The sequence below is a fragment of the Xiphophorus couchianus genome, chromosome 7 (genome assembly GCF_001444195.1).
Source record: "Xiphophorus couchianus chromosome 7, X_couchianus-1.0, whole genome shotgun sequence".
In the NCBI taxonomy this organism is placed as follows: domain Eukaryota; kingdom Metazoa; phylum Chordata; class Actinopteri; order Cyprinodontiformes; family Poeciliidae; genus Xiphophorus; species Xiphophorus couchianus.
In genome coordinates, this window is record NC_040234.1 from 28,107,410 (window position 1) to 28,122,508 (window position 15,099).

The 15,099-nt window shown below is 42.7% G+C and overlaps 1 protein-coding gene across 3 annotated transcripts; it reads left to right on the plus strand.

Moving 5' to 3' along the window:
- The first annotated feature begins 550 nt into the window (after positions 1 to 550).
- On the plus strand, positions 551 to 14,560 carry nfil3-2 (nuclear factor, interleukin 3 regulated, member 2). Of its 3 annotated transcripts, none has more exons than XM_028023316.1 (2): positions 551 to 929; positions 10,341 to 14,560. In XM_028023316.1, exon 2 carries the CDS (start codon positions 10,739 to 10,741, stop codon positions 12,515 to 12,517), a length of 1,779 nt encoding a protein of 592 aa, XP_027879117.1. In that variant the 5' UTR covers positions 551 to 929; positions 10,341 to 10,738; the 3' UTR covers positions 12,518 to 14,560. The 3 variants fall into 3 exon arrangements, with proteins under 3 accessions (XP_027879117.1, XP_027879118.1, XP_027879119.1); XM_028023317.1 differs by lacking the exon at positions 551 to 929 and adding an exon at positions 2,405 to 2,730; XM_028023318.1 differs by lacking the exon at positions 551 to 929 and adding an exon at positions 2,405 to 2,675.
- The last annotated feature ends 539 nt before the right edge of the window (positions 14,561 to 15,099 follow it).

Here is a 15,099-nt window from a genome sequence, read left to right on the forward strand (position 1 = left end):
CCTGGCTTCACCCAGTTGGACAACCTCACACAGACAAGCAACGACTGGATGGTCTGGTGTATTTTCAGGCCAACCTAATCAAGAACAGATCACATAAATTGTTAAACACCCCAAAAGTTGCTATTATTTATTTTATTTATTTCGAACATGACAGTAGTATAAAATCATGCACAAGAACAAGGAATGCAAAACACATATTTTTGTACCACAGTAATCTTGGCATGCTCGCCAAGGAGTAGGAAGAAGTAAGAAACTTTGTAAATGCATCTGTCTTCCTGTAGTTACATGGTTACAATGAGGCATCAAAACCTAATGTCCATGAAACAGCAAAATAACTTCCCTCTTTTTTTTCAATGGCTTGTTTCTGTGTTTGCCTTTCTACTCTGTGTCGCACTTTTTTTATTTTATTTTGGTGTCTACTAACCTTGTTTCACAGACCTTGGTCTGACTGAGGCTGGCTCGGAGCCCGACCCGGCCCTCTCCGGCCCAGTCCCCGCCCCTCCCCGCAGCTCCCTCTCCTGCAACAGGATTTGAAGGCGAAAGAGGAGAGGGGAGGGAGGCAGAGCCAAGAGAGAAACAAAAAACGTGACTAGGCACCCAAAGCCGCCTGTTATGCAACAACTGACCTACTAACATACATTAGAGACTCCACAGCGAAAAGGAGGAAATAAAGAGAGGCAAAATAAAGAAAGGGAGGGCGGGAGGAACAGAAGCGATCATGACGGGAGGAGCGCACCAAAACAAGGCACTGTGGTCGCACATCTACCGCCGGTAACACGGCAGGCGAGCGCTGCTGTTTCTGGAAGCGTGAGTGAGTTTTGAGAGAGACGCAGAACACCGGAGACCCGGTCGGGGGAAAAGGCGGGTTGTTGGACAAGACAACTTGGACAGCGTGGATTCTTTAAATTTTTTTTTAACGCATTTTAAAGGTAAGACATCACTGGACATATGGCGTTACCAAGTACCCGGTGTGCGGGTTCGTCTCCGCTCTGTTTGCCTCCGGTGTGGGGGTTTGTTTTGGTGCCACCTGGGCGCGCCTGACTCAATGTCAAGGCGAGGCTGCTCGCAGCTCAGTCAGCCTCCGCCGGGGCTGCATGTGGGGGAAGCGGCGGAGGTGTCGTACCCCCAGGTCAGGGGGTGGGGTGGGGCTCCAGAACCCGAACTTACAGTAGATACGCTGTTAAGTAGTAACATAAAGTCTGTTTACTTAGTTGCCCATATGGTGACCCTAAAAACCATGTGGAACGATGTGGAAGTACAGCTACACTGATAAAGCAAGCTGGTAGAATTTAATGAATGCAAACGATCCAATTTTGCATGGCAGTTTAACGGCTTACTTCAAAATGACCTACAATTCCGTCCGATTTCTACTAAGTAAGCCAACTGTGTTAAATAATAATAATAATAAAAATAAAAATACTCAATTAGTTTAAAATAAACTAAAATTTAATTTTAAAAAATTAATTAATGCAATGTTGAAATAGTAATAAAAATGTTTATGTCTATTCTAGCAAATTAGCTAGTAGCAAATTTTACTTTAGCATTAGCTTTGTGGGAAAACTAGCCAAAGCTGGATACAAACTCAAAATTCTTGCTCCAATGTCCAAAGTTTTTCCACCACAGTAGTGGTGACTGTTCATATTCACTTGGTCAGAACATTTGGTATGAAAATATCAGCCCTATAATTCACTAACTGAGACTCAACAGGACGAGTGAGAATCGCTAACATTCTTCAGGGAGATTTCAACTTATGGTAAATATTTGGCTAATATATGTTGCCAAAATAAATTGGATATTAGAATTTAATAGCTATTAAACGTTACATCTACAACACATATGCTTGGTTATAATGTGATTTTTAATGGCTAAAATGTAATATTCCAAATTCATTTTTAGATTGTAGTGTAGGAATCTCAACTTGCTAGAGGAAGACACTGGTGGTCTTGTCAACATCCTCTCTCAAATTCGGTAAATAACGATCAACTAATTTGACTGCAACTGTTAACTTAGGTGTCTTACAATAAAGCCGGTATAAAATAAAGATGAACTAAACCATAACTACCCATTAAATTTAACCTGAATGTTTTGGTAATTAAGTTTCTTGATTTGGAGTAACTTCAGTAGCATATTGAAGTTACACTACAACAAAAATAATAATAATAATGTGTTTTTATCGTGTATAGAACTTTTCTTGGCTTTACAGTAGCGGTTGTACAAGCAGCTATTTCTGTCCTATGAATAATTCATCAGCCTCATAAATAGAATCCTTCCTGCCACAGAGACTCTGAGCCTCGACTTGTCCTGCATGTCCACCAGCTTTGTTTTAGGTTAGTAGGCTAGCTCAATGTGGACAGGCGGGGAGAGAGAGGGTGGGGAGGGAGAGGGGTGGAAAAAAAAAATCCTATGCAGGCTGAGAGGACACACTTCTCCCCGTCACGTGTAGCAGCTCTTTGTAAAAGGTTACAGCGGCTGCCTTTAACCCTTTGGAGCCCTGAAGGTTGCAGCGTGCGCCGCGGCCGTGCCGTTAAACATTTCAACACATCTGGAGCTTGGATGTGTCTTTTTTTTTTTTCTTCTTCTTCCTTTCCCCCCCCACCCCCCCCCGTCCTTTTCTTGTTTACAACTTACACTTGGAAGCCACGCGCGGACAGCCCCCACGCTGCGGATGAAGAAGGGTGAGGTCCTGCGTGGGTTCAAGAACATCTGGATCAAATGTTGGGGTCAGAGGAGGTGCGGGTCTGTCTCTAAAAAAAAAAAACAACAAAAAAAAAAAAACACTGGGGGAGGTGGGTTTCTACTTTAAATGTGTTCAAATGGATGTTGTGTTTGTTTTTTGGGGGGGCTTTTTGGCGGTCGTAGATGAATTTCACGGCACAGTTGGAATCGCCTCGCATGACTGAGGATCCGATTAAATATGCATGGACACGATTTGTCAGACAGTGCAACAAAGGAGGCGTGCGGGGTGACATATTGTTCACAAGGTGTTGCTGGCTCTGCGAGATTTATTTATGCATTATTATTATTTATTTGTGCCTTCTTGTCTGAACGCACGCCGAACTTGCACCCACAACAACCAGCCCTTTAAAAGGCTGCTGATCTGTTGCGTCACGAGTCGCAGGCGCTAAGGACGTTTTATAGGAACAATCTGATCGCTGGGAACACACCTCCGATGTAGGATCTCTGCGCAGGCTTTATAGTAATCCGCACGTGGGTATTATTACAGCTTTTCAGGAATGCCATTGGTCAAACCGAGTTAATAACAAAATACATAACAAAGAATTAATATGATTTGTTGTGAAAGTGACAGAACCGTGACTTTTATGCGCACCGTGGCTGTAGGAAGATATAGGTAGAGGGAGGGGGTTGCATAATAAATGAATTAAATAATGTAAATAGATCAGAGAACGGAGCAGATTATGCAATCTGCGGAAACCCCATAGTCTGCGGCTGTACGCAGCGCCGCGCTTCTTTTGCTGCGGACCCGGCCGCTGCCAATTGGTCGGCGTGCGAGTTGGGTTTCTGTGTGCCAGCTACGAATGTAGGTCACAGCGGTCCCGCGGGACGGGGACGGGAGCTGAGGAAGGCGCGCGACCGCAGCCGACTGGAAAGGCAGAATCTGAACCCCACCAAAATAAACCATAACAAAGAGCCGAGGCAGTCATGCAGAAGCATGAAAGTGGAGCAGCAACTGAACAAATAACATTCATTTCTAGGTGTAGCCCCATGCAATTTTAATAACAAAGCACATATTTAAAAAAAAAAAAAAACAACAACAACTCCAGGGAGGAGATATCTAGGAACTTTAGTTTAAAGTAGGACGGAACAACAGAGACTTGTGATTTCGGAGGTTAGAGCAGAGTATTTGCAGTGGGGGGTTCTGTTGAAATCTAATATCATAGAACTCTCAGATTACTTTCCTGGCGTTATCATTTAACATTAATCCAGATAGCCTTGAAAGGCGAAGGTCACGGCTAATCAGAACCAAATGCCTCATTTCCACTGAGCCATACCGCACCGGTCGGTGCGGTTCGGTATGCTATTTTACCCGTTTCCATAGTAAACAGTTAACGTACAACTGACCCATAATGCACCACTCCTGGACCCCTTCAGTTGTAGTAGGACAACGGTATGGTTAGCATGGTGCTAGTGGCGTCACATAACAGTTAATTGATTGGGGGACAGAAAAACGTGACTGGAACAAAGCGCGAGACAAACTAGTTCCTCACGTTTGTTGTCGCCATGTTGGATGTTTGGATTTAACCCTGACTGCCCAGTGAGAGTCCAACTGGCGGGGGAAACGGCTTTCTAGCCATGATAGAATAGCGTACCAAACCTAGAAGTTTGTAGAAAGAAGGTAAAAGTGAACTTTTAGTGCAGTAAAACAACTTCCTGTCACTTTACTTGATTGCTTTATTATAAAACTTTAAACGATTGTCATATTCACATTGGGAAGTTATTTATACTAGAAATAAAGGCATGAGTTTATTCTTTCGGAGTAACTTCTCAATTGAGAAGTATGGCAGTTTAAAAAGAAAAAAAACAGCATTTACTTAAACTGCTGTAATCATTTAGATTTTTTTTAACACCTCTTTACTTTCATATTATACATAGCCCACTGATCAGTTCTTTTTTAAAATACATAGAATGTCACCTCCTGTCTAAATTAGAAACAGTGGTTGAGAAAGAAGGCGTCCAGCGAAAGAAACCTACAAATGTCAAAATGTGCTTAAAAGAGCGCTAACCAAACTTGACTTTCAACATCTTTGTTCAAGTTAAATTTTGATTGGTGTTATTTTTTCTACAATCTCACATGGACTGACTGATCCTAAGTAGCCATTAAGGTAATGTCGACAAATGTCAAGTGCTTGGCAGGATACCTTGACTGGTAATGCTTTGCAGGTTGTGTTTCACACGGGACGGTCATTAGCGGCACACCGCCTCCGTTCTCAGGTTCTTATGTAAACTTTGGCTTCTCTGTTTAATAAGCACCAAATGCAAAACATAAAGATGGTTTCAAGGTGTATTAAATAGCATTTTCATAAACCCCTCTGAAATGTTTGAAATCGGAGTTAGTTTAAGACGACTGAAGTCCACTTTGATCTCCGGCACCTCTTGGACTAGCCGTTAGCTTTAGCCTGAGGCACCAGCTAATCTGGATTTGTACTACATGAAGACAACTTGACAATTAAAATATTAAAAGGGATAGTTTGGAGCTTTTATGTATATTTGTTGAGCCGTGATCAGCAATAGTTGCCTTACCTGTTGTAAGGTGTCGGATTACAGCTAATGTGACACTTGAAAATGCGCTAGATATCAAACGGCTTTCATAAAAGACTGTGAGATTGTCGCGTTCCTAGATGACCAACGTATATCAGCTCTCGTAGTCACCTGATTGGGAATCCCTCTGGATAATATTCAAAATACTACAAGACCAGAAAAAGTTCATTCATCAATGAGGTTGAGCAAATGATGCAAAATCGAACAGTTTAACCATCCAAGGCAAACTCAGAATGGGCTGACGAATTGCAAGTGATAAAACAAATTCATACAGTTTATTGTCTACAGCTGCTAACTTAACACCAATGTTGTTCAGCTGAGAAAAACTAATAATTGTTATGGGTCTTGTTAAAGTCAAGATTATTTACTAATATACTGTAGCTTTGTATTCCCTTAAAATTGGTTTGAATTGTTAAAGTTAGCTAAAATTGTGTGCCATATGATTAGCTGTCAGCATGCTCCTGCTTCCAGGATTTCTTCACTTTTCTACAAACTATCATCTTGCTGGTAATAGCTTCACAGAACATCACTTTAAAAAAAATCTGTGCTATGTCTCTATAATTAAAGTTCTGAGGGTGTCTACCTTTGCTAAACAAAACTGCGGGACAAGAAGTTATAGTTAGGAGCTCTGTATGGTTTTCATCCTGGCCTACTTTTTTGGCCTGTGGGCTTTCTTGGAGTTTCCTGGCACATGGACTGTGATGAAAGATGAGGGCCTGGCTTTGTTATCGTTCTGTGGTTTGGAGCCAAGAGAAAGGCAAATTACAGCATTTAGTAGGCCAGGAGAGCACATGTGACTGGTGCACCACATGGACTGAGTCACCCTCCTTTTATTTTTTTTTTTTCCTTTTTGAGAAAGAAATGGTACGGCTCGTGTTCGTGGAAAGGACTCTGCCTCGCCTTGTTGGTCTGCTGCCCAGACCTTTACCTCCACTCCACCCCCATTTTCATCATCTCCTTGACATTTTTTTTGCCTCTGTAAAACCAAATCAACAACTAGCCTTGGATTTCAAGCCTTCCTCGTCCATGACCTCCAACTCAGCACTTGCCCTATATTTAATTTGCCCTACCGTGAGCAGAGTGTGGGATCCCACGGTTTAAAGGAGCCTCTTTTTTTTTTTTTATTTTAATGTCGGACCTGTCCTCAATTCCTGAAACAGCCCCCTGAAACACGTGCTGGAGCTTTTGAACCACTGTTTCCAAGGCTCACTGCCCCATTTGGACTCCTTGCGGTGTGGGCACTGCGGTCGTGTGAGGGAGTTCAACTCCAGATTCTTTTCCCGTGCCGTCATTTCCAGAGTGCCACAGAAACCGAGCAATGACACGTGAAGTATTTATGACGAACGGGAAGACTAATCCAGGTCAAGGGAACGCTTGCAAGGGAAATAAGTGGGACACAAAGCAGGTTTGCTGCCTCAGTGCTTGTATTTGCATACTCGCTCTGGAAAGCTTTAGAGTGGGTTTTTTCTGGATTTAGCCCCTCTGCAAGTCCAGTAGAATTACCGTCATTGCAGAAGTAGTCGATTTACACTTATTTACACGATTAAATACAATTCGATAAAGAAAGCGGCGGTAGGAAACGGTTAGCTTGTTAAGGTCATTCATGTCTTTGCTCTTTCTGAGGACAGATACGCAACATGCGCAGCCTGTGACGTAAGTCAGCCCTGCGTTTCTTAATAAAATCTAAAATTGAGCATGTGAAGCCGCTGGTTTCAGGGAAAAGAAAAGAGCGTCTGATATGATTGGCTGTGCCCTCCGTTTCCCCATTTTTTATTTTTTTTTGTTGCTATGGGCGACAAATTCCTTGTAATGATGCAATACCGACAGTGTTCCAACTGCTACTGGTTCTCCCCCTACCAGGCAACCAGCATATTCTCTTTGTTTTAACTCTCTCTCTCTCTATTATCTGTTTCTTCTGCTTCTTTGTTTCCACTCCACTTGCTGTCATATTTGCCGATATTCACAAAACGCTCTAAATTTGCCACACTTCCTTCTTTCTTCTTTGTTGCTTCTCTTATCTTTTTTTGGACTTCTCCCTTTTCTCTTTCTGCCGGTCGGCTGACCTATATTCCAGCGAAAGAATACGGTAGAGAAAGCCAGGCTCTTGTTACGGAGTGCGGCTCGTTCCCAGTTTCTGGGTCAGTGGGACATGCAAATTAAAAACGCCTCTATCTGCTCCGTCTTCCTCCCCCGTGCCGCGGAGGCACATGTCAGTCGTTCATGACGATGACCTGAAACGGTTGAGTCAAGGAAAGCTTCTTCCAGCGGTGGCCAGCAACAAGTTGACGCAGATAAGATCCAGCTATGTTGTATTTGAACTGTGTGGCACGCTCAAAAGAAAAACCTCAACAAAGCTGTTTTTGTTTTCCCAGAATTAAAACGGGGAATCTTTTCATAACAGCATCTGAGGAGGGTGGAGAAATGAGCAATGCTGTAAATACTTAAGTATTTATGTATTACCTATATGAAAGGGCACATTTGATATAACAGTGTCCCCTTCTGCAATCTAAGCACACATTTGAATGCAGAAAGGGATCTTTTATTCATTTACATGCGGTACAGAAGAACTATTTCCTTTTTTTTTTTGTATATCCTGAAAAGAAAACCAAAAACAATTGTCTCAATTTAGGTCAACTCCGAAGGTTAGGAAGACAATAAACTTCATTTTCATTTTTTACACTTCTGTGTAAGAATTCCAGCTACTTCCTCTGTAACAAAGCTGGTGAGGTGAGTTTCGCTGATATCTGTAGGTGAATCCAAGTGGTGTGTACATAAATACTTAATCGTAATATGTTTCTCGTACGCAAAGTCACATTCGGAAAGTTATATTAAAAACATTATTGTTTGACATTGCGACGATAAGCTCGGTTGCCACTAACCCACATTTTTCTCTCGCTCTTGCGTGGTTTTACCTCATCACAACATCCCAACCCGGTTTTTTGACCTTATTCATTTCACACTTATATCATGTCAGACGAGGGCAGCAAGGGCAGTGGGAAAAAAAACACAAAAAAAACGGTTGGCTAAATATATTATATGCAACCAGATTATGAATGCAGATCACTTATTGAATATAAAACCTACCAAATATTGAATTCCTGCGGTCGGTTGCTATTGCATTATTGCACACATTGATACTGTAATGACAGTACAATTTTATTGACTGTAAATCTTCCTATAGATCTAAGTCGGAGTGTTTGTCTTTATTTTCCAGTCAAAACACTAAACATAGACCAAAAATGTTGTTTTAAGAAAAATTAAGGAATTCTTAATAGGAAATAGATGTTATCCCACAAGATGTCGCGATATCTTGTGGGATAAGGGAAGTCTGTCCCACAAAGAGAAATATGAGGCTATGATATTAAGATGTGTGATTTTTTTCCCTGTTGTATCAGTGTTGAGGTTTCTTATTTTTAGGTTCTTGAGTCGCCCCGTTGTGTTGACGTAGTCTGGGTGAGGGTCACCAATCGGTGACAAAACCTCTCACGCCTTCTGACTGTTTCAAATTACTTTTGCAGCAACAGTTTGGATACTTCTGTAGAAAAAACGTGTGATATAGTCAAAGACCAAATTCGAAACAATTTAGAGCTAGTGCAGGAATACAGCGACTAGCTAGCCATTAGCCGCTAACGATGCTAAAGTTTCTCATCGGCATCAAGTCTCGTGAGCCCAATAAAATGTATCCTTTTGCTTTATCTCATGAGCAGGATGCAACCGTGAACACTAAGTCATTAGTTATTAATTTTTAGGAAAACCTAACACATTTACCTGTAATTGTGCAGCTCAAACAGTTAATGTAGAGAATTTTGTAATTTTTCTGAATTTGTCTTGAGAATGTCATTCGGTTTATTTTGTTATAACAAAAATGCGGTAGGTCACCCAACACTGCTCTAGAAGAGCTTCAGACTACCAAGGCTTGAAAGACATAAGGCAGAATTACAGAAAAAAATAACCTGCCTCCTTTATGACGTTTTCAAGGTTTTATAGACACAGGTGGCCAGATTAAGACACAGGAAGCACCTTGTAGTCGGTCATTTTTCACGCTTTACGTTAACCCATGCCATGTTCCACCTTTTGCCTCTTTTCTTTCCGGGGGCTCTTGACCTATATGTATCAGTGCCCCTCTTCCCAGCTTCTCCCACACCTCCAAGTCTCTCACTAGAGTCTCGGCTTCTTTATCCTTGACCTGCATTAGCAGATGCCTTTGTCTGCCTTATCTGCTCGCCCTGTAACATTGATTTGGCATTGACTTGTTTTGGCCAAGAATGCTGCCACATTCCTTTGTGGATGAGCGCATTGGATTGGGGGGTTGGGGATTCAAGAGTGCTCATAGATGGCAGCTCACACACACACAAAAATCAGTCCCATGTTGAAGGGTATTTTTTTTCTATATTTCCTTAAAATGCTCTGAAGCAGATCCAGGAAACTCTGACAGATCTGCAGCTGACTCAGCCTTTGCTCCGGCTTTTTCGAACACTCATCAGACAAAACAAAAGAGCTAATCCTTACACAATCCAGTTTTCATGCTCTCAGCATGTCTGCAACTGATGTAATTTCAGTGGTGCACCATTTGTTATGCATGTGCTTGTCTTGGCTGCAACGTGTAAGCAAGCCATAATGACCACTTCTTGGTTTAGCGTCCGGCTAACCTTAAAAACATGAGATTTTCAAGTCCTTGAAAACTGGCCCATCCTTCTTCTAATGAACTCTTTGTCTTCCGTTGCATCACAAAAGCCAACATCAACATGCCAGGAAACGGGTCAAAGGTCACAGTTTGCAGACGGATCGCATCAATAGCAGGTCTAAAAGGTCAGATGCTAAGGTCTCGCAACCATTCAGTGGTTGCCAGGGGTTACAGAGGCGACAAAGACCAGACATGCCAAAACATTAGACGACGGCTCCGTAGTTTTAGACATAAATCTTTGATCTGCATGGATGCTACAATGTTAAAAAATCATTTATTTTTAAAATCTTATAAAAGATAAACTAAAACAAATGTATGTAACACAGTACCAGTCTATGTGGAATAACATTTCTTTTTTTGTTTCTTTGAATGTCTGCAGGCTTTCATCTTGCAGTCAGCTGCAGAAAGAACAGAGCGAGGAAGGGAAACTGAGACCAAGGCTCCCCAAGAGGCTAACATGCTGAGGTAGACAGAACGGCCTACATCCTGCGGCCTGCGTGGAGATCTAGGACGCGTCGTCTTCAGCTCAGCATACTGCTGTTAAAACATATAACAGTCAAGACTGGAGACTGATCTAATTCACCTCTGTTCTTTTGGACGCTGAAACCCCGAAAGTGGATAAATGAGGGTTGCCAATGTTAAACTTCACTTGTTCTTCATCTTTTTGAGAGATCTGGACACTTGAGTCCCAAACGATAAACAGGCTGCATACACCAGGAGGCAAGGCGTTTTCATTACAACCTCATCATTTCAAAGTGGCTGCTATCAGTTGCAAGAATGGAAAATTTGACGTTGAATAAACCCTCAGGGAACAACCTCAACAGCATCGAGACCTTTGACAGTTACGACGAGACTCTTCAAGGGACACCGGCTCGCTTGGGGCGTCTCATCAAACCCAAGCCCAATGTTTCCTGCAGACGGAAGCGTCAGTTTATTTCTGACGAGAAAAAGGACGCCTCCTACTGGGAGAAAAGGCGCAAGAACAATGAAGCCGCCAAGCGCTCTCGGGAGAAGCGCCGTCTCAATGACATGGTTTTGGAAAATCGTGTCATTGCACTGAATGACGAGAATGTGAGACTCAAGACCGAGCTGCTCCAGCTAAAGCTGCGCTTTGGCCTCATCAGCACAGCCTCATACATTGAAAAGAGCCAACAGATCAGCGTGGCAAATGACGGCGGAAATGGAGGCTCTTCCTCGTCCTCCTCCTCTAATCAGTACTACTCCAGCGGTTACTCAAGTGGTTCTCAGGTGATGATTAACTCGGACTCCTCGGAAACAGAGCAGTCGGGACACAGCGATAGCCACAGGCAGCTGGTGAAGTACTCTCCACGCGGCTCCCTCTCCGATATGTCCGATGGCTCCTCGAGGGATAGCCCTGAACCGATGCCGTTTGAAATCAAACAGGAGGGAGACAGGCTGGAGATGGACATCACCAGTGACACCACAACTCAGATTATGTTCAACATCCACAGGGGTCCGGCATCTGGGTCTACAAGCCACCAGATTAAGCAACATCAGGAGATGGATGCTGCGTATCACCACCACCCGCACCTCCTTCAGCAGCAATCGCAGCATCATCAGGTGACAGTCGCTGCTGTCAAAACCACCAGCCAGACTGTCCCTCACCCACCTGCTGCCCAAAGAAGTGTCATCCTGTACGGCGCCAGCAGTGCCTCCTATCCCGTTGACGTCATGACCAGGCCCCAGGATGTAGATCTGCAGGTAGCCTTAAAGCACAGCAGTAGTCAACTGCAGCAGCCCATCACAAAGACCTCCATTGAGACTCTAGCTGAGGTAACAAAGCAACTGGAGAGAAAGACATTGGACTCTCCTCAGTATGAGCTGTCAGACAGCTTTAATGAGGCTAAAGAGAGAGAGGTGTACAGAGTCTGTCAACCTACTCAACAGGAGGGGGGATCACCCAAAGAGATCCTCAGTGAACAGGTGGAAGGGGTTAGGCACACCCAGTTGTACCACCATCTTCAACAACCTCACCATTCCTACCGCAGTGCACAAGATGAGGAGCCACCAGTGCTTAGCTACGAGGGTGGACCCAGAGCCGATGGTTACCTTCAAAGCCAATCAACGTTGTTAAGTGACGGCGATCCATCTGACAAAGAGGCATCAACAGATGATGAAGAATCCCTATCTTTGTCCTGTTCGGACATGAGCAGCATCCACAACCAACATCTTTCTGGGATCCTCCAATCTGGTTCGCCTCTTCCCCAGTACCCAGGCTGCTCCCAGATGCAGGGATGGGATCCTCAAGGAGAGGTTCGGGGAACAGCGCTTCCCCACAAACTCAGACTCAAACACCGGGCCATGAGCACCGGAAGCAGCGGCGGCAACTGCTCCGGACAGGAGTCCCCAACCACTCCTCCCTCTGCTACTCCACCTCCCCTCCCTCAGCACCCCTATCTTTCCCTCTCGCCGTTGCAGAACATTAAGCGAGAGAGCTCTAGTGGAGCTTGCAAACTGGTGGCGTCAGGAGAAGGTGCAAAGAAGGAGAGTGACAAAAAGGAAAGCGGAGGGCAACGCAACAAGAGGCGAGATTAGGAGGCGTCACTTTATAACTTGAAGATTTAAAGTTCTCCCCTAAGACTACTCTGCCATCATGCCTTTGCCCTACTATGAAATGCCCTTCTGACTCTCTGAGGATCTGATTCTGGGCTGTACTACCCACCAACTCCCAGATTCAAGAAAAGAATGGACATATTGTAGGCTGTGTATCATATTTGTATATGTTGTACAGATTTGTCATTTCTTACATCCTCTCCATACTTACTGAAGCATGTTTGTTTATGGGGTGAGGAGAAATGGAACTCCCTGTTTTTTTCTACTCTTCTCATTCAACAGTATCCAGTAGAATACACCGGCGAAAGCACACTTTTGATATTATACAAAAAAGGAATGTAAACGAAAACAACAACAAAAAAATCAATTTACAACAAATTTGATACATATCCAGCTGTAGATAAACATACAAATGTATGGGTCTATGCCTTAACTATAATCAGATGCAAATGTACACCTGGGATATCCCCTCAACCAAAGAAGCACCAACACTACAACTGCTAGTTTTGATGTCTCACTAACTCAGCCCTCACTCTTTCCCTCTCCCTGCGAACCATCTGCATTATTTCATAAGAGATCATGTCACAATTATTTTTGAAGCACTTCTTTTGTACATAAATGTGATATAAATGACTATATGTATCTATTTTAAGCATCTATTTTAGGAAGAAAAAAAATACACATCCAATAAAAATGCAACAGGAGGGATAAATCTAAAAATGACCATCCTCTGACAAATCACAACTATCGCACAGTAGGGGTGTAATGAGAACTTGTAGCAAAGACATTGCAGCGATAACCATTTGCTGACATCACGTGACTGCGTCTAGTGAAGTTTGTAATCTATTAGTTTGAGCCCTGGATATGAAGATTTGTGCTTTCAGTTTGAGAGCTTCTATGTTTGAGATTCTTATTTTGAAGTATGAAAGGAAGTAGTTCCAGATTAGCCTTTCGTATTGACAGAATCTGCTAATAAAGGCTGCTTTTAGGCGTCCTAACAAGTTTTAGGTTTACATAGAAGACTCCACAACTTTTAAATCATTGGTCTGACAGCATTTTGGTTACAGTTACAGTGACATTCCAGATAGAAATGATTCAATCACGACTAGCTACTGCTGACAACGCTAAAGCTGGTACCTGCTTATGCTTCTGTCTGGCCACTGTTACCCAAAGAGCTGTTTTTGAGGTTCTGTTTTTTTTTTAAATAAGTTGGGGCTCCACTTGACCATCTCAAGTTCAAAATCTAAAAATCTTGCGTCTCTTCAGTCGTCACTTTTTAAACACAACAGACCCGTCTAATGGACACACCGCCAACAAAGCTAAAGTTAGCATCTGCTTTCATGCCTCCTATCAGGGCCATGAAAATTCATTATTGTGCGTCATGTTGTCTCATAATCTGTGCTGTTACACCCCTACTGTACAGCCATGTTGGTTTTGGTTGCAGCAGGATGCATTTAGATTAAACCTTTCTCTTCTGATTGCTGAGCTTTGGCATTAATCATTGGTAAATGTCGTGTTTACACAGAAATGGCCATCCGTTGCGGTGAGCCAGGAGCACTGAAAGGAGAATTTGTTTCTCCCCGAGGCGAAGGCCTCATTAAAATGTTTGGATTAATGAACCTTTAACCAGCCTTTTAAATATTTGGTGGAAATCACCGGCTGCAGGCTGTAAGCCTTTTTAGTTTCTTTGAGCTTTATCAACCATATCTTGTTGTTACTATTCACTGGCCCGATGTATTTATTTCCTTTGCCCGTCAACATGCCATTCACTGTACAAACAAAAGAAAAGCACAGGAACGTAGACGGAGAATGTGTACAGACCCCTACACATACATATCATAGCTTAAAAGTAGAACGTTACATTCTGGTAAAGGAGACAAAAGCAAGAGGAGTTTAGAAAGATTCATGTAAAAACACTGCAGTGCACTGAGACTTAATGTAAACCCTGAATACCTACTGTTTACTTATGTCATGGACTATGGTTCTGTAATGTGACCAAATATGACTATCAAGGCCCATGACACACATTGAAAATTATTTCTTAAAGGGGCAAGTATTATGTTAAATTGACTTTCTTGAATTTTGCATCTTGTTGAATTATTCCCTCGCCAAAAACATACCTGGAGTGTTGTCTTGATTTGAGAAATCCTTCCATCTCCCGTGGCAACCATTCAGCTGTGCAAAAAATGCCTGGGTGGACCAAGCCCCGCCTTCGAGACGCAGCTACTACTTGAAGGCGGAGTTTCAGAAAGAGCATGAGTTTTTAAAGGGGCCAGAGGCCCAATTTCAAGGTGTTGAGTTGCAAAGTTAAATGTCTTTTAAGTCATATTTGATATATATAGCATGTTTTTTTTTAACAACTGCAGGTCACATAGTTACTTGATTATGCTATAAAATGATATAGCATAAAATGTGCCTGGAAAACACATACTAGTTCCCCTTTTAAAATTAGGCTAAATAACTTAATCCCAAAGGCAAATTCTACTTACAATTAAACTGGACTAAATTTCTTATCTTGAGCTTTAACTAAAGAGAGGGCTCCATCCTCGTTTCCTGCCTCTATT